This window comes from Nicotiana sylvestris, chromosome 2 (genome assembly GCF_000393655.2).
Source record: "Nicotiana sylvestris chromosome 2, ASM39365v2, whole genome shotgun sequence".
In the NCBI taxonomy this organism is placed as follows: Eukaryota; Viridiplantae; Streptophyta; class Magnoliopsida; order Solanales; family Solanaceae; genus Nicotiana; species Nicotiana sylvestris.
Window position 1 is genome coordinate 116,267,024 of NC_091058.1, and position 19,775 is coordinate 116,286,798.

General features: G+C 42.4%; 1 protein-coding gene across 1 annotated transcript; it reads right to left on the reverse strand.

Moving 5' to 3' along the window:
• Nucleotides 1–2,901: 2,901 nt before the first annotated feature.
• On the reverse strand, nt 2,902–3,333 carry LOC138885454 (uncharacterized). Its single transcript, XM_070166405.1, has one exon. The coding sequence runs from the start codon at nt 3,331–3,333 to the stop codon at nt 2,902–2,904; it is 432 nt and encodes a 143-aa protein (XP_070022506.1).
• Nucleotides 3,334–19,775: the final 16,442 nt, after the last annotated feature.

Genomic DNA, 19,775 nt, shown 5'->3' on the forward strand with positions numbered 1-19,775 from the left:
TGAATTCTCACTGGGACGGGATCAATGATATTCGTATCTAGATGTTGTATCATGGATGACAAAGTGGCCAATGCATCGGCAAACTCATTCTGAATTCTGGGAACATGTCGAAACTCTATCTTTGTGAACCTTTTTCTCAATTCCTATACATGGTGCAGATATGGCAATATCTTAGAATTCTTGGGGGCCCACTCTCCTTATACCTGGTGCACAAGCAAATCTGAATCACCGATTACCAGCAGCTTCTGAATATTCATGTCGATTGCCATGTTGAGTCCTGGTATGCAGGCTTCATACTCTGCCACATTATTAGTGCAGGGAAATTTGAGTTTAGCAGATACCGGATAATGTTGACCTATTTCTGATACCAAAACTGCTCCAATGCCCACTCCTTTGAAATTTGCAGCTCCATCAAAGAACATCCTCCAACCGTTATATGCTTTAGTAATTTCCTCTACTACGAATGACACTTCTTCATCAGGAAAATACGTCTTCAAGGGTTCATATTCTCCTCCCACAAGATTTTCAGCAAGATGGTCTGTCAATGCTTGTCCTTTGACTGCCTTTTGAGTTACATAGATAATATCAAACTCACTTAACAGTATCTGCCACTTGGCTAACTTCCCAGTCGGCATGGGTTTCTGAAATATGTACTTCAGAGGGTCCATCCTGGATATGAGGTACATGGAATAGGCACAGAAGTAATGCCTCAATTTCTGGGCCGTCCAGGTCAAAGCATAGCAAATGTGTTCTAGCATAGAGTATCGCACTTCATAAGGTGTGAATTTCTTACTCAGGTAGTATATGGCTTGCTCCTTTCTCCCTGTCTCATCATGTTGTCACATAAAACATCTGAAGGCTCTATCCAATACAGATAGATAGAGTAGCAAAGGTCGACCTGGCTCTGGCGGGACCAAGACCGGTGGTGTGGACAGGTACTCCTTGATTTTGTCAAAAGCTTTCTGACAATCCTCGGTCCATCTTGTTTCGGCATCTTTCCTCAGCATTTTGAATATGGTTAACATATAATTGTGGATTGTGCTATGAAGCGACTGATATACTTAAGACATCATAGGAAGCTCATCACGTTCGTTTTGCTCCTAGGCGGCGGTAACTCTTGAATAGCCTTAAATTTAGAAGGGTCCAGCTCGATCCATCGACGACTGATAATGAATCCTAGTAACTTTCCTGCAGGAACCCCGAATGCACACTTTGCGAGGTTCAGTTTTAAGTTTTACCTCCTTAACCTGTCAAAGAACTTTCTCAACTCCGTTATGTGATCTGCGGCCCTCTTGGATTTCATAATGACGTTGTCCACATACACCTCTATTTCTTTGTGTATCATATCATGTAAGATGGTTGTCATGGCTCTCATGTAGCCTCAACATTCTTTTGACCAAATGGCATCATCTTGTAGTAGTATACCCCCCATGGTGTAATAAAAGTTGTTTTCTCTACGTCTTCTTCATCCATCCAGATCTGGTGATAACCTGCGAAGCAATCTACAAAGGGTTGGAGTTCATGCTTGGCGCAATTATCGATCAGGATGTGTATATTTGGCAGTGGAAAGTCATCCTTGGGACTCACTCTGTTTAAGTCTTGATAGTTAACACATACTTTGACTTTTCCACCTTTCTTCAGAACTGGTACAATGTTGGCTAACCAGGTTAGGTACTCAACCACTCCGAGGACTTTGGTTTTGATCTGCTTAGTAACTTCCTCCTTGATTTTCAGGCTTATATCTGGTTTGAATTTCCTTAGTTTCTACTTCACTGCCGGGCACATGGGATTGGTAGGCAGCTTGTGAGCCACTATGGACGTGCTTAAACCAGTCATGCCATCATATGACCATGCAAAGATATCCTCATACTCCTTCAAGAAACGAATGTACTCCTCCTTCTCTGTCGGTGATAAGTGAATGCTGATGCGAGTCTCCTTGACAGTTTCGGCGTCTCCCAAATTTACTGCTTCGGTTTCATCCAGGTTGGACTTAGGCTTATTCTCAAAGTTCTGAACCTCCCTGACAACTTCCTCAGGTATTTCATCTTCTTCATCCAAGTCACTATCCTTATATTGCGTTGCCTAATTACATGTCACAGTCATCAGGAAAAGTAACAATAACGTTGTAGAAAGAAAAGTGTAAAAGGTAATGATGAATAATAAATAGCAATGCATTGATTGGAACTAAAAACATCCAAAACAAGTATAGCTCGATGAACTGAGCATTTATTTGAAGCAAGTAAGTCATTAAAAATAAAACTACTGAAAATCTTAGATGCCTAGCATGGCTATAGAAATAAAATTAAGTTGATTGCCAAGCCACCCAGGGACTCGGCAGGCTCGAGATGGTGTGGCAGTCCAGTTCTTGAGAACAACTCCCTTCTCTATAGTCTGAATAGTAAGGCCTTCTTCCTCCCCCTCCTCAATTATTGCACTGCAATCCATGTCTTCGTCTTCCAGGAACAAATTCCTCAGCCCAGCTAACGCTTCTTCTTCTACAGTTCCCCATATTGTATCGGCTTGGTGAAAAGTCTGACCCAGATGTGGCACTGGTTGCTCGAGAGGGTAATAAGGTCCACGCTATGGAGGTGACCAGTCATCATACTCTTACCATGTATATTGGTATCCGAGCCCAAAGGTAGTACCATCACGTTTCAGCTGTATCGATTTGGTAATACCCTGGAGATTCTTCCCAACCCCTTTGTCGGGTTCATACCCAGACCATGCTAGTATGCTTTCTATCTTGTTACTCCACCATTTGTCTTTCTCAACGACATTGACACGTTCGATGTAATGATAGGTTTCCCCTCCTAGCCTTCTTTTGTTCCCGATAATCGGGATGGTTTGACTGGTATAAATGGGGTTACTCTCATCCCCATGAATGATCACCTCCTGATAGTTCTATTCGAACTTCATGGCTTGGTGTAGTGTGGAAGCCACAGCCTCAGCGACATATATCCATGGTCGGCCCAACAAAAGATTGTATGAAGCTGATATGTCAAGCACTTGGAATTCAACATCGAACCAAGTTGGCCCCATCTGCAAACAAAGATTAATCTCTCCAATCGTGGCCCTTTGGGACCCATCGAAGGCTTTCACATTTATGCTTCTTGCCCGTATTTCATGGAAACCTTTACCCAATCTTTTCAGAGTATCCAACGGACAAATGTTGAGGCTTGAACCTCCATCGATCAGAACTATGGCGATGAATTTGTCTTCAAATTGTACCATGATATGTAATGCTAGGTTATGATTCAATCCTTCAGGTGGTGGTTCATCCTCATGGAAGATTATCTTATGACTTTCCAGCACCTGCCCTCCTATGTTGGCCATCTCTCCACATGTGCTATTATTGAGTACGTAAGATTCACTTAACACCTTCATCAAAGCATTCTTGTGCGCCTCCGAATTTCGCAACAGTGATAGGATGGATATCTAGGCTGGGGTTTTGTTCAAATGATCAATGATGGAGTATTCCCTACTTGTACCTTCCTCCAAAGGTCATCTGGTCCTCTTTTAATGACAAGCTACTTGGTAGTGGTATTCTTACTTGGTCTTCCCAAGTGTTTCGGTATATAGATTCTTCCGGTCCTAGTCATTCCTTGTGCAGCATTGGATGTTTCCATCTTTGCCTTTCCTTTTCACCTAGCTTCGGCAATGTAATCCTAGGGTATTGCTTTTGAATAAAAAGGAGGTGTGGTTTATACTGTCACTCTGAAAGGTGTGGCCACTTCTACTTCAAATGGAATAGGGGTGGCTGCAGGTGGAGCTACCTCTACCTCAAATGGGACCAATGCAGCTACCTCAACTGGCAACTGCGTCTGTACTGTTACAACCCATATCCACATGTGTTAGTTCATGCCATATATTAGTTAACATAAATCCAAGAAGGAATTATCTTTGAGATGATAAGAAGTCAATCCTATTGGTCTTACGTGATACAAGAGTGTATAAGTGTGATTAACAAGTATTAGAAGTTAAATAAATCAAGGATGTTGTAACTCGTATTTTCAGGTAAATCTAGCGGTGCTTAATACACTCAATAGGTCATGTATTAAGGTATTTTAATCATATAATATCTGTATCATAAGTCTTGAAGTCAAACGAGTTATGAAACAAAAGTCGACAAAAGTTGTCTCAACTTAGGTTCATAATATTACTTAAACATTAGGTCAAATATTTCTAATCTTTTCTCCTAATTTACAAGGAATTACGGGATTATCTACCAACAAAATTAAAGATCTATGAGTCTAGTTTCCAACGCAATAAACCGTTCATCGATACGATCTCGGAGTAGAGCGATATTCGCATTTTCGCGAGACTGCGCCAAGCACCTCTCTATGGGGCCCACTAAGGCGGTTTAAGATATTTGGACCTATATAGGATGCCTCCAACCCGTTTTAAGTCATTTCATCTCACTATTTTCAGACCTCAGAACCCTAGGAACATCCTCTAGAGGTTCTCTCAAGATTTAAGACCCAAAAAAGGGCAAACAACACAAATCAAGTGTCGGGAATTCCGTGGCGCTAGTAAGTCTCTTGTTCTTCTTGTTGTTGCTCATTTTTGTGTTGTTCCAACTCATGTGGGAGGTTGTTTTAAAGGGTTTAGGTTCTGTAAATACTCTCTCATGTTCTTAATATCAATCCTAGGTGATTTCAAGCCTTCTAAAGTGATTCTAGTGCCGAAAAACACTAATTGATCGCTAGTTTCGCTTTTTTGTTGTTGTGGCAGCATTGGAGGGATATTTCATGGAAATTTAAGGTTAAATTGGAGTTGTATAAAGGTAAGGAACCTATTACTCTATATGTATTTAAGATTATCCAAGTTGCGGCTAAGCCATTGAAGCTAGAACTTGTGAAATATATATCGAAAGGCTTTGTAGTAATGCTATTATTTTGTGGACTGTTTTGCGTTGCTGTTGGGCTGCATATTTTACTACTGTTTTGTGGAGTTTTGGAGGAGGAAGGGTGTGGAGAAACACCATATATATGTAGGGTTGTGGGACGATAGTTATTCGTAACATTTCCGGGTCGTTTGACACGACTACGGTGGTCGTCGTATGTATGGAGTGATTAGGCTGTGCGTGGACTATTTTGGGAGGCTCAATATGTTTATTATTGATGTTGTTTGGGCTGTTTGGTGACTGTTTTGAATGGTGTGAAGTCATATATATAGGGGAGGTGTTGTCCGTTTCATCGTAAAATAGGTTGTGGTCGATACATAATAGTTATGACGCTTAAATGATAACGATAGTATCGTTTCTCTTATTGTAGACTAAGGAGTTTTGACAATTGCATAGCTTGAGATTGGGGCAGTATATACAAGGTATGTTAGGCTATCCCTTTCCTTCTTTTGCACGACTCCGATTGTACATAATGTAATGAACGAGCTTCCAAAGATACTCTACTCTTAGAAGCTAGCAGTACTTACATTGTTTTCCCTCTTATGGAACGATTGATGTTAATGTTGCTTCTCTTATTCTTATGTTATCAATGTTGTTGGTACTTCCTGATTCTTATAAGGTTCATAGTGAAGAGTTAGTCCTAATAACGTGTACAGAGGATACCGACCTTACGTCACTCCGAAAGGTTTAGAATGTGATTCCATGAGTCGAGCATGCATTATATATATGTATCTATTTTACTCTACCGAGCCACGCTATAGTTGGCCGGGTACGACACCTATTGTGCAACCACTGATCAGTTGGGTTTTACCGAGCTCCACGTGGCCGGGTACGATTCTACCGAGCCTATTATGGCCGGGTACGATATGATGATGATGATGCCCACAGAGGCGAATGCTTTAAAGGTTTATGTATTTATACATATGTATCATGCATTTCATGTAAGTAGCCCTCAGAGGTACTAAGATGTTACAGGTTGTATATTCTCTATCCTTGCTTACATTACTGATCGTATTTATGGTTCCTTGCCTTACATACTCAGTACTTTATTCGTACTGACGTCCTTTTATTTGTGGACGCTGCATGTCGTGCTGCAGGTCCTGATAGACAGGCAGGTGCAGCTCCCCCACCACAGTAGACTGTCCAGTTCAGCGGTGATTGGCGAGATCCCTTCTCCGGACTTGCCTTGGTCTTGGTATGCAATTTTTGTTATAGACATTATGGGTATGTCGGGGCCCTGTTCCGGCTATGTTGCAACACTTATGTTCTTTTAGAGGCTCATAGACAGGTGTCGGCTCATGTATAGTTTGGTATGCCTTGTCGGCTAGTTTTTGTTGTATAGTCTTTCATAGTAGCGTGGTAGCTCATACCTTATACGTAGTTTCTTGATTGTCTGGTCATCCCCTGCTATGTATGTTCATGCCGTCATATTTTATTGCTGGTTGTCCATGATCTAGGTCTACCATTTATATTGATCTCGTCAGCCTTAAAAGATAATAATGAAGGTTAGATGAAATGTACGTTGGTGCTCGGCAAGTGTGGTCGGGTGCTAGTCATGGCCCTTCAGTTTGGGTCGTGACAAACTTGGTATCAGAGCAAGTCTGTCCTAGGGGTTGTCTATGAGCCGTGTCTAGTAGAGTCTTGATTATGGATGTGTAGCGCGCCACATTTATAATCAGGAGGCTACATGACATCTAGGGTTGTTACCTTCTTCCTGAATCTAGATCGTGCGTAGAGTTGAGTCGTAAGTGTTTGTCTCTAATATTCACCTTGTTTTCTTTCAGTGATGCCTTCGACTAGGAAGCAAACAATTAGTAGACGGCTTGATATAGCTGCGGGAGAGGGTACCAGTCAGGTTCCCCAAGCCAGAGCAGGCCAAAGTGAGGCTCAGAGTGAGATGCTGTCTCATACCTCATCTACCCCGTCTCCTCCAGAGGATATTAGGAGGCACCCAACACCTCCAGTTCCTCCATCTGGCACTACAGACCAGGATATGCAGAGTGCTTTGCAGTTATTGACTAGCTTGGTAGCTGCTCAGGCTCAGAGGCAGAATACAGGTGCTGCTGAGAAACCAGTTAGTACGAGAGTTCGTGATTTTATTAATTTAGACCCTCCAGTGTTTATCGGATCAGACCCCAAGGAGGACCCGCAGACTTTTATTGACCAGGTTCATCGTACACTTCGGGTTATGCATGTTAGTGATACAGAGGCAGTAGAGTTGGCTTCTTATCGGCTACGAGATTTAGCGGTTCTCTGGTATGATAGTTGGGAGAGATCCAGGGGTCCGAACGCTCCTCCAGCTGTGTGGAAGGAATTTTCTGAGGCCTTTCTTCGTCACTACTTGCCAGTTGAGATACGACGAGCTAGAGCTGATAAGTTCTTGAACCTTAGACAAGGTAATATGAGTGTGCGAGAGTACAGTATGTAGTTTGATTCTTTGGCAAGGTATGCTCCCCATATGGTGGCCGAGATGAGTGATAGGGTGCATATGTTCGTGAATGGGTTGGGACCACATCTGATAAATGAGTGTACGACAGCCTCCTTGGTGGAGGGCATGGATATTTCCCGTATTCAAGCTTATGCCCAGACCCTAGAGGATCGTAAGCGCCAGCAGAGGGCAGTTAGGGAGCAGGATAGGGGCCAGCATAAGAGGGCGAGATTTGCAGGGTATTCTGATGACTTCAGAGGCCGCATCAGGCCACAGTTTTCGAGGAGTTCGGCGCCACCTGTAGCTAGTGCTCCTCCACAGTTTCAGAGGCCTCGATATGATCGATCCTATTCTGGTCCAGGTCAGAGTTCGCGGGCATCTAGCTCGCAACATCACAGGGATACTAGTCAGATGAGACCCCCAACACCACATTGTGATCAGTGCGGCAAGGCCCACTTTGGACTATGCCATCGATGTTCTGATGCGTGCTATTTGTGCGGGCAGCCTGGCCATATGATGCGGGATTGTCCTAATAGAGGAGGTGATGGTATGGCTCAGCCGACTGGATCTGTGTCTGGTTCTTCCTCATCAGTTCGACCTCCAGCACGGGGTTTTCAGCAGTCGACAGGTCGTGGTAGGGGTAGAGGTGCAGTGCCGAGTTCGAGTGGTGCTCAAAATCGAACCTATGCTCTAGTAGGTCGACAGGATCTCGAGTCGTCTCCAGATGTTGTTACAGGTATTATATCTGTGTTTTCTTATGATGTATATGCGCTGATTGATCCGGGATCTACATTATCATATGTTACACCCTTTGTGGCTAATAAGTTTGGCATTGAACCTGAATTGATAAGTAAACCCCTTGCGGTATCTACTCCGATAGGAGATTTTGTGATTGCTAGAAGGGTATATAGAGGTTGCACTGTGATGATTTGTAGTCGTCAAACCTCGGCAAATTTATTTGAGTTAGAAATGGTTGATTTTGATGTGATAATGGGAATGGACTGGTTGGCCTCATGCTATGCAAATGTTGACTGTCGTACGAAGATGGTTAGGTTCCAATTTCCGGGTGAACCCGTCATTGAATGGAAAGGGAACATTGCTACACCGAAAGGTAGGTTTATTTCCTATCTTAAGGCAAGGAAAATGATCTCAAAAGGTTACATTTATCATCTCGTTCACGTTAGGGATGCGGAGGCGAAGCCGCCTACTCTACAATCAATCCCCGTGGTCAACAAATTTCCAGATGTTTTCCCAGATGAACTCCCAGGCCTTCCTCCTGAAAGGGAGATTGAGTTTAGCATTGATGTGTTGCCTGACACTCAACCGATCTCTATCCCTCCATACAGAATGGCCCCGACAGAGTTGCGAGAGTTGAAGGTGCAGTTGAAGGACTTGCTGGATAAGGGCTTCATTAGGCCTAGCACCTCACCTTGGGGTGCGCCAGTCCTATTCGTGCGGAAGAAAGACGGGTCGTTACGGATGTGTATCGACTATCGACAGTTGAATAAGTCTACTATAAAGAACAAGTATCCACTTCTAAGAATTGATGACCTGTTTGACCAACTCCAGGGTGCCAAGTATTTCTCCAAGATTGATTTACGTTCAGTGTATCATCAGGTGAGGGTTAAGAGAAGGATATTCCAAAGACGGCCTTCCGGACAAGATATGGGAACTTTGAGTTCTTGGTGATGTCGTTCGGACTAACAAATGCCCCAGCAGCTTTTATGGATCTCATGAATACTATATTTAGGCCCTATCTTGATGTGTTCGTGATTGTATTCATTGATGACATTCTAGTATATTCTCGTTCGGAGGCGGAACATGCGGGACACTTGCGGATAGTATTACAGACGCTTCAGGATCGTAAGTTATATGCTAAGCTCTCCAAATGTGAATTTTGGCTGAACTCAGTAGCGTTCCTTGGCCATGTGATATCTGACGAGGGTATTAGTGTCGACACTCAGAAGATCGATGCAGTAAAGAATTGGCCGAGACCTACAACACCATCAGAAGTCCGCAGCTTCCTAGGGCTAGCAGGATATTATAGGCGGTTTGTGGAAGGGTTTTCCTCTATATCATCACCATTGACTAAGTTAACACAGAAAGCTACCAAGTTCCAGTGGTCTGACACTTGTGAACGTAGTTTTCAGGAGCTGAAGAATCGATTGACATCCGCACCAGTGCTCACTCTTCCTGAAGGAACAGAAGGTTATGTGGTATATTGTGATGCCTCAGGTATAGGTTTGGGGTGCGTATTGATGCAGCGTGGGAAGGTGATTGCTTATGCATCAAGACAATTGAAGAAGCATGAAAAGAATTATCCAACCCATGATTTGGAATTGGCTGCAGTAATATATGCTTTGAAGATATGGCGGCACTACTTATACGGTGTCCATGTTGACATCTACACAGATCACAAGAGTTTACAATACATCTTCAAGCAGAAAGAGTTGAATTTGAGGCAGCGTAGGTGGCTTGAATTACTGAAAGACTACGACGTCGAGATATTGTATCATCCCGATAAAGCCAATATTGTGGCAGATGCTCTCAGCCGTAAATCAATGGGAAGCTTAGTACATATTGAGGCAGGTAGATGGGGGTTGACTAAAGAGCTTCATCAGCTAGCCAATGTGAGAATCAGATTGTTAGACTCTGATGACGGAGGTGTTACTGTATAGAATACATCAGAATCATCTTTGGTAGCCGAGGTAAAAGCACGACAATATGAAGATCCTATCTTAGTACGATTAAGAGAGAGCATTCAGCAGTGTAAAAGTATGGCTTTTGAGATCGGAAGAGATGGGGCACTGAGATACCAGGGCCGATTATGTGTGCCTAATGTGGCAGGGTTGCGAGAGAAGATTATGAATGAGATTCATCAATCCCGATATTCCATCCATCCCGGCTCGACAAAGATGTATCATGATGTCAAGGAGCAGTATTGGTGGGATAACATGAAGAAGTCTATTGCAGAATTTGTAGCCCAGTGTCCCAATTGTCAACAAGTAAAGATAGAACATCAGAAACCCGGTGGATTGCTTCAGAATATAGAGATTCCGACCTGGAAATGGGAGGTGATTAATATGGACTTCATTATTGGATTACCTCGCTCTTATCATAAGTTTGACTCCATCTGGGTGATAATTGATCGACTTACAAAATGTGCCCATTTTCTGCCAGTTAAGACAACTTACACGGCTGAAGATTATGCGAAGTTGTATATCAAGGAGATTGTTAGGCTTCATGGTGTGCCGGTATCTATTATATCAGACCGAGGAGCTCAATTTACAGCTAACTTTTGGAGGTCTTTTCAGAAGGGTTTAGGCACACAAGTGAATCTCAGCACTGCATTTCATCCGCAGACTGACGGACAGGCTGAACGTACCATTCAGACACTGGAAGATATGCTACGAGCATGTGTTCTAGATTTTAAAGGGAATTGGGATGACCATCTTCCACTCATAGAATTCGCCTACAATAATAGCTACCATTCCAGTATTAAAATAGCCCCATATTAGGCACTATACGGGAGAAGATGTAGATCACCAGTTGGATGGTTCGAAGTCAGTGAAACAGAATTATATGGGCCTATTTGATTCACCAAGCTATTGAGAAGGTGAAAGTGATACAGGAGCGATTGAGGACGGCACAAAGCAAGCAAAAATCTTATTCCGATGTTCGACGTCGTGATCTGGAGTTTGAGGTTGGTGATTGAGTTTTCCTGAGGATCTCACCAATGAAGGGTATTATGTGTTTTGGGAAGAAAGTTAAGCTGAGTCCAAGGTATATCGGGCCATATAAAATTCTTCGACGGATTGGACAGGTTGCTTATGAGTTAGAATTGCCATCCGAATTGGAATTTGTCCACCCGGTATTCCATGTATCTATGTTGAGGAAATGTATTGGAGACCCTTCTCGAGTCATCCCTATCAAAGATGTACAAGTTACAGAGGACCTATCATATGAAGAAGTGCCAGTGGCGATATTAGATCGACAAGTCCGCAAGCTGAGAACAAAAGATGTAGCTTCCGTCAAAGTATTGTGGAGGAACAAAAATATGGAAGAAATGACATGGGAAGCAGAAGAGGAGATGAAGTCTAAATACCCTTACCTATTCCAGAATGAAGATAACAAGGATGCTGGTGGAAGACAGGATACATTGGAAGGTGAAACGGCTCTATGAGGTAAGCAATAATTTGAGAATACTCCTCCTTAATACAAAATGGTGATATGTAGATAATGTAAATATGCATAATGCTTTGTGTAGCCTTGTGAAGCCATATGTTGGGCTTAATTGCTTGCAAATTTTGCTAGTGACCATTTTATAGGGGAAAATTGATTGGAAATTTCCATTGGAATCCACGATGATTTAAACTCCCCATGAACCCTTACATTCGAGGACGAATGTTCCTAAGGGGGGAGGGTGTTACAACCCATATCCACATGTGTTAGTTCATGCCATATATTAGTTAACATAAATCCAAGAAGGAATTATCTTTGAGATGATAAGAAGTCAATCCTATTGGTCTTAAGTGATACAAGAGTGTATAAGGGTGATTAACAAGTATTAGAAGTTAAATGAATCAAGGATGTTGTAACTCGTATTTTCAGGTAAATCTAGTGGTGCTTAATACACTCAAGAGGTCATGTATTAAGGTATTTTAATCATATAATATCCGTATCATAAGTCTTGAAGTCAAACGAGTTATGAAACAAAAGTCGACAAAAGTTGTCTCAACTTAGGTTCATAATTTTACTTAAACATTAGGTCAAATATTTCTAATCTTTTTTCCTAATTTACAGGGAATTATGAGGTTATATACCAACCAAATTAAAGATCTATGAGTCTAGTTTCCAACGCATTAAACCGTTCATCGATACGATCTCTTAGTAGAGAGATATTCTCATTTTCGCGAGACTGCGCCAAGCACCTCTCTATGGGGCCCACTAAGTCGGTTTAAGATATTTGGACCTATATAGGATGACTCCAACCCGTTTTAAGTCATTTCTTTTCACTATTTTCAGACCTTAGAACCCTAGGAACATCCTCTCAAGGTTCTCTCAAGATTCAAGACCCAAAAAAGGGCAAACAACACAAATCAAGTGTCGGGAATTCCGTGGCGCTAGTAAGTCTCTTGTTCTTCTTGTTGTTGCTCATTTTTGTGTCGTTCCAGCTCGTGTGGGAGGTTGTTTTAAAGGGTTTATGTTCTTTAAATACTCCCTCATGTTCTTAATATCAATCCTAGGTGATTTCAAGCCTTCTAAAGTGATTCTAGTGCCGAAAAACACTAATTGATCGCTAGTTTCGCTTTTTTGTTGTTGTGGCAGCATTGGAGGGATATTTCATGGAAATTTAAGGTCAAATTGGAGTTTTTCTTTCTGTATAAAGGTAAGGAACCTCTTACTCTATATGTATTTAAGATTATCCAAGTTGCGGCTAAGCCATTGAAGCTAGAACTTGTGAAATATATATCGAAAGGCTTGGTAGTAATGTTATTGTTTTGTGGACTGTTTTGCGTTGCTGTTGGGCTGCGTATTTTACTACTGTTTTGTGGAGTTTTGGAGGAGGAAGGGTGTGGAGAAACACCATATATATGTAGGGTTGTGGTATGATAGTTATTCATAATATTTCCGGGTTGTTTGACACAAATACTGTGGTCATCGTATGTATGGAGTGATTAGGCTGTGCGTGGACTATTTTGGGAGGCTCAATATGTTTATTATTGATGTTGTTTGGGCTGTTTGGTGACTGTTTTGAATGGTGTGAAGTCATATATATAGGGGAGGTGCTGTCCGTTTCATCGTAAAATAGGTTGTGGTCGATACATAATAGTTATGACGCTTAAATGATAACGATAGTATCGTTTCTCTTATTGTAGACTAAGGAGTTTTGACAATTGCATAGCTTGAGATTGGGGCAGTATATACAAGGTATGTGAGGCTATCCCTTTCCTTCTTTTGCACGACTCCGATTGTACATAATGTAATGAACGAGCTTCCAAGATACTCTACTCTTAGAAGCTAGCAGTACTTACATTGTTTTCCCTCTTATGGAACGATTGATGTTAATGTTGCTTCTCTTATTCTTATGTTATCAATGTTGTTGGTACTTCCTGATTCTTATAAGGTTCATAGTGAAGAGTTAGTCCTAATAACGTGTACAGAGGATACCGACCTTACGTCACTCCGAAAGGTTTAGAATGTGATTCCATGAGTCGAGCATGCATTATATATATGTATCTATTTTACTCTACCGAGCCACGCTATAGTTGGCTGGGTACAGCACCTATTGTGCAACCACTCATCAGTTGGGTTTTACCAAGCTCCACGTGGCCGGGTATGATTCTACCGAGCCTTATGATGGTCGGGTACGTTTTTTACCGAGCCTATTATGGCCGGGTACGATATGATGATGATGATGCCCACAGAGGCGAATGTTTTAAAGGTTTATGTATTTATACATATGTATCATGCATTTCATGTCAGTAGCCCTCAGAGGTACTAAGATGTTACAGGTTGTATATTCTCTATCCTTGCTTACATTACTGATCGTATTTATGGTTCCCTGCCTTACATACTCAGTACTTTATTCGTACTGACGTCCTTTTATTTGTGGATGCTGCATGTCATGCTGCAGGTACTGATAGACAGGCAGGTGCAGCTCCCCCACTACAGTAGGCTATCCAGTTCAGCGATGTTTGGCGAGATCCCTTCTCCGGACTTGCCTTGGTCTTGGTATGCATTTTTGTTATAGACATTATGGGTATGTCGGGGCCCTGTTCCGGCTATGTTGCAGCACTTATGTTCCTTTAGAGGCTCATAGACAGGTGTCGACTCATGTATAGTTTGGTATGCCTTGTCGGCTAGTTTTTGTTGTATAGTCTTTCATGGTAGCGTGGTAGCTCATACCTTATATATAGTTTCTTGATTGTCTGGTCATCCCATATTATATATGTTCATGCCATCAGTTTTTATTGTTGGTTGTCCATGATCCATGTCTACCATTTATATTGATCTCGTCAGCCGTAAAAGATAATAAAGAAGGTTAGATAAAATGTACGTTGGTGCTCGGCAAGTATGGTCGGGTGCTAGTCATGGCCCTCCAGTTTGGGTCGTGACATGTACTACAATAGGAGTAAGTGTGACTGCAGTTTTAAAACCATTTCCTTCTCGAGTAAGCCCGATTGACCCCTCAGGATCCCATTCTTCATCTATCTCTATTTCATGTATTCCACTGCCCCTATGATCCGGGAGAGGATTGTTGCGGACATTGGGTGCAGCTTCTTTTGCATGTATGACCTTGTTTTCAATAAGTGTCTGGATTTTATCTTTCAATGTTCGACACTCGTCAATGGTGTGCCCCTTCATACCGAATGGTACGCACAGGTTTTGTTTGGGTTGACCCATTAAGAGGGATTCTCCACTGCCACAGCGGGAATAGGAGTGACGTAACCAGCGGCCTTCAACCTTAAATACAGCTGGTCGATGGGTTTAGCAATAGTGGTGTATTGTCTGGATGGTTTGCGGTCGAAATTGGGTCATCGTCTTGGGTAATTTTGACAAGTTGGAGGTGACTGGAAATGAGATGGTTGGGAATTATAGGTGTGATAGACAGTGGCTGGTTGGAGATATCTGGGATATGAGGGTTGATATGTAGGTGGAGGTGTTTGGTATGTGGATAGGGGTGTTTGGTATGTGAGTGGAGATGTTTGGTATGTGAGTGAAGATTTTGGTCCCTGGGCCACCATTACTGCCCCGGCATCTTTCTTTTTCGATATGCCGCTTGATTGTAGTGCTTTGTTTATGGCCTGTAATGCCTCAAAGTTTGTTACCATCCCACTCTTGATGCCTTCTTCGATCCTTTCACCAATTTTGATGATATCAGAGAATTTATGGTTTTCAATAACCATCAATCTTTCATAGTATTGCGGATCTTGTGCTCTAACGAAAAACTTATTCATTTACTCTTTGTCCAATGCTGGCCTGACTTTGGCCGCTTCCAACCTCTATCGAGTAGCATACTCACGGAAAGTCTTGGTGGGCTTCTTCTTGAGGTTCTGAATGTAGAAAACATCCGATGTATTTTTTGTGTTGAACCTGAATCGGTCTATGAAATCAGACGCCATATTCACCCAGTTGGACCATTTCTTAGGATCCTGGCTGATGTACAAGGACAAAGAATCTCTCGTAAGACTCCTCATGAAAAGCTTCATCCGGATCTTTTCATCCTTTCTGACTCCGATGAGTTTGTCACAATAGGTCCTTATATAAACCCTAGGAGCACCTGTACCATCAAACATCTCGAACTTGGGAGGTTTGTAACCCTCTGGCAGTTCTACATTCGGCTGTATGCATAGGTTTTCATAATTCAAACCCTCTATTACTTTGCCTCCTTTGACACCCTGAACCCGACTTGTCAATTTCTTGAGTTCCTCAGCCATATTTTTGATGAGCAGGTCCTTCTCAGTAGATTCTGGTGTATAGGAGTTTAGTTGGGTAGAGTTTTGAGGATCGGGAATAGGCTGTGGTATGTTTTGAAGAGTATGATAAGTAGTGGTTTGTGGGTACTGGATGGGTTGGTGATGGTGTTGTGGTGGAGTTCGTATCAGTAAGGGATCGAGATTTTGAGGTGGAGTTGCGTATTGATGTGGTGCTGGAGGGTTTTGCGGATGATGGTTTGGTGTGTTTTGGGGAGGTGCTAGGTTTTTGGTGTTTTGTTGATTAATATCGGGGACATTCAGGGCGAGGGATGGGTTTGCTAAGTTACAGACTTGCTCTAGTTCTCCCTGTAGCTCTAGTATATTTTGTTCCAACTGTAAAACCAAATCATTTGGTGTCGGAGTACTCCGACCATCTGAAGTTTCTGCATTCTCAGCGTTTTCCTTCCGAATACCACTTAAGTCGTCCATTTTAGCTTTCCTTTTGCTTCTTGTTTTACTTGGAGGAGGAGGAGGTGGAGGGCCTCTAGATCTGGTGTGATATGTTGATGATGCCAGCGGTATGACTTGTCTATCCAGGGGTAAAAGTATGAATGGCCCACATGATATAGGTCCGACTCGATGGTATCCTTCTCCATAAAAATCTTCAAAGTTCACATATGTTGTGCTTCATTCTTACATGGGATGGTGTCACCCTAGAAATCAGCTATGAAGTGACTTATTTTAGTGACTTGTGGTATTACTTGTCTCCTGCCTGCCTGTCTCATAACCCTGAGGGGAACATAAGGATATATCCCCCTTAACCCAATCAGCACCAAATGTAGGACGTCTCTGGATCTGATGATGAACTCGTCGGTGGGGAACCATTTGAACATCCATTGAACCTGGTCCTCAGTCAACTTGTTGAATAATTGCACCCATCCTATAACATCCTTAGGTTGAACAAACATGTCCAGAATGTAAGTCATTTTCTTAGGTTGATGGAAGGCTATGTGGTCATTCCACAACCTTCGTGGAAACTCTTGGCGGTATTGACCCCTTTGGAGATGTTCTAACAGCCAAACTTGTAATAGAAAATTGCAACCCTCAAAGAATCTGGACCCCTTCTAACAGTGTTCCAAGGCTCGATACATATCCTCAACGATCATAGGGACAATAGTATATGCCTGTCTCTCGATCTCGTCCATCAAAGTTTTGGCCGCCATGGCCAGCCTGGTATGGATTCTATCTCCTTGTATTGGGAATACCAGCATGCCTAAGAAATACACAATGAACACGAAGACCCTACGATGAACCCATCCCAAAGAGGTGATTGAGAACTCATCATCAAAAATACGGTAAGAGCTACTATGACCATATCTTCCATAGAGAAAGTCAAAAGGTATGTAGGAGTTCTTCAGGCACTCTAAATCATCATTTTTCTTCAGCCTCATCATCTTAAGGAACCCTCTAGCGGTGCAATTTTCAGGTGCTAATGGACCAAGGCTATCCCAAGGCAACCAAGCAAATCCTCCTATTTCTTCTAGGAGGGGAGTCATTTCTATATCCCCAAAGCGGAACACAGCCCTTTCCTTATCCCAAAATAGAGTGGCGGCCTTGATCAACATTTTGTTTGTTTGAAGATCCAACAGTGAAGGCAAATTCCCTAAGACTCTTTTCACATGATTTTGGTCACTTGAGGGAAGATCCCTCCACCAATCTAGCAAAAGTGGAGGTATGCTACCGACCATACCGAATCTGGGGACTTCGTGCCTCATTTTCTGCAAAACAAAAGATGGTTAAGCCATTTCCCCCTCTAGGTTCATCTATTTATATAATAATGATTAGTACATTAGCATTTATTTCTCCTTAATTAATGCACAAAATCGTGGTTGCGTCCGTTAGGATTATGGAAAATCCGATGGACTTTTGGACGAGGCTTGTCTCAAATTGTTATTATGCGGACAACTTATTAACCCGGCTAGGTTTGACCATGATGCATGCACAACTAATCAGAGTAAGGTTGCTATAGAGGTCTAGACTGGGACCCTCAAGCAGACAACTTGAGGGGAGAAGGCATGGAACCGTCGAACGCACCGCTGATTAACTAGTTTTGTAATGACCCGACCGGTCGTTTTGAGCTCTAGTGCATCGTTTAGCGATTTGAGGCCATGAGCAGCTTCACTTCAGGTATTATGACTTGTGCGCATGGTCAGAATTGAATTTCGGGAAGTTTGGGGTTTTATTGGAAAGAGAATTCTCATTTCGGAAGCTTTAAGTTAGAAGAATTGACTAAGATTGAATTTTTGAGTAAAACGACCTTAGAATCGGAATTTGAAGGTTCCAACAGGTTCGTGTGATGATTTCGGACTTGGGCACATGTCCAGATCAGGTTTTGGAAGACCTGGGAATGTTTTGGCACCTATTGTGGAAGTTAGCATTTTGGAGGAATTTTCATAGGTTTGGGTTGAAGTGCATCTCAGTGTTATCAATGTCCATTTGGGATTTCGACTCTGGGAATAGCTCCGTATAGTGATTCTGGTGTTGGGAGCGTGATCGGAAGTGAATTCGGAGGTCTGTGGCTCATTTTTGAGTCGTGTTTGGCTAAAGATAGAAATTTGAAGGTTTTTGAGAAGTTTGACCGGAAGTGGAATTTTTGATATCGGGGTCAGAATCCGATTCCGGAAGTTGGAGTAGGTTTGTAATGTCAAATGTGACCTATGTGCAAAATTGGAAGTCAATCGGATGTGATTTGATATGTTTCGGCATCGAATGTAGGAGTTTGAAATTCTAAAGTTCATTAAGCTTGGATTGGAGGTCGATTCATGATTTTAGCGTTGTTTGATATGATTTGAGGCCTCGAGAAAGTCTGTAATGTGTTTTGGGATTGGTTGGTATGATAGGTTGGGGTACCGGGGGCCTCGGGTGGTTAACGGATCGAATTGGAACTTGGAGGAAGAGCTGAAGTTGATGGTTGCTGGTGTAAATGCACCTGCAGCTCAAGTCTCGCAGGTGCGGAGCCGCAGAAGCGGCCAAAGGGGTGCAGATGCGGTGGTGAAGGGTGAAGACTGGGACCACAGATGCGGTCAGGTCACCGCAGGAGCGGTACTGCACCTGCGGAAGAAGGAGCGCAGAAGCAGAAATGGGCTGGGAGCCCCGGACCGCAGAAGCGGCATTTGGTCCTCACCTGCGGGACCACAGAAGTGGTCAAGAGACTGCAGGTGCGAAAGGACTAGAGTCAGTGAGCTCTCTTTAAAAATCGAGTTTGGTTCATTTTCACTTCGGATTGGACGATTTTGGAGCTTTTGGAAGAGAGATTTTCTTCATCTATGTCAAGGTAAGTTGTTCCCACTCATTAGACGTTAAATACATGGTTTTGTTTTGGATTTGAGCATGTAAATTGGTAGAAATTTGGGGGTTTGAGGAAAAACTAGAAAATTGATATTCTTGGATTTTGACCAAGATTTTGGGTATGAAATTGTGAGTAGATTATATATTTGAGTTTCTGAGGTTGTGGGTAAATTTTATATTCTAGAAATTTCGGAATCCGGGCATGTGCGCCCGAGGGAAATTTTGTTAACTTTTCGATCGGGGTTAGAAATTGTTATAAATTGGATTGAAATGGGTAGTTGAACATATACTAATGGATTTTCGTAATTATTGGCTAGTTTTGGAGCATTTAGCATCGATTCGAGTCTTCGGAAGGGCGTGGAATGCTGGTTATGGGTCTTCGGAGCGAGGTGAGTCTCCTTTCTAACCTTTTAAGAGGGAATTGTTCCCATATGTGAAATAATTGATTATGTGCTCCTATTTTTGGGGGCCGCATAAGCACGTGGTGATGAGAGTCCGTGCGTAGCTACTATCATGTTTAAGTCCGGGTAGTCTAGGACCCAAAAGCATGTTATACTTGGAATAAATTGTAATCTTATTGATAGTTGAATTGGTTAAATCCTATCGAATTGGTAAATGAATTTCTAAAATGACTAAACTTCATTTTTCTTAAATCATTAAAGAGAATTGGTTTTTA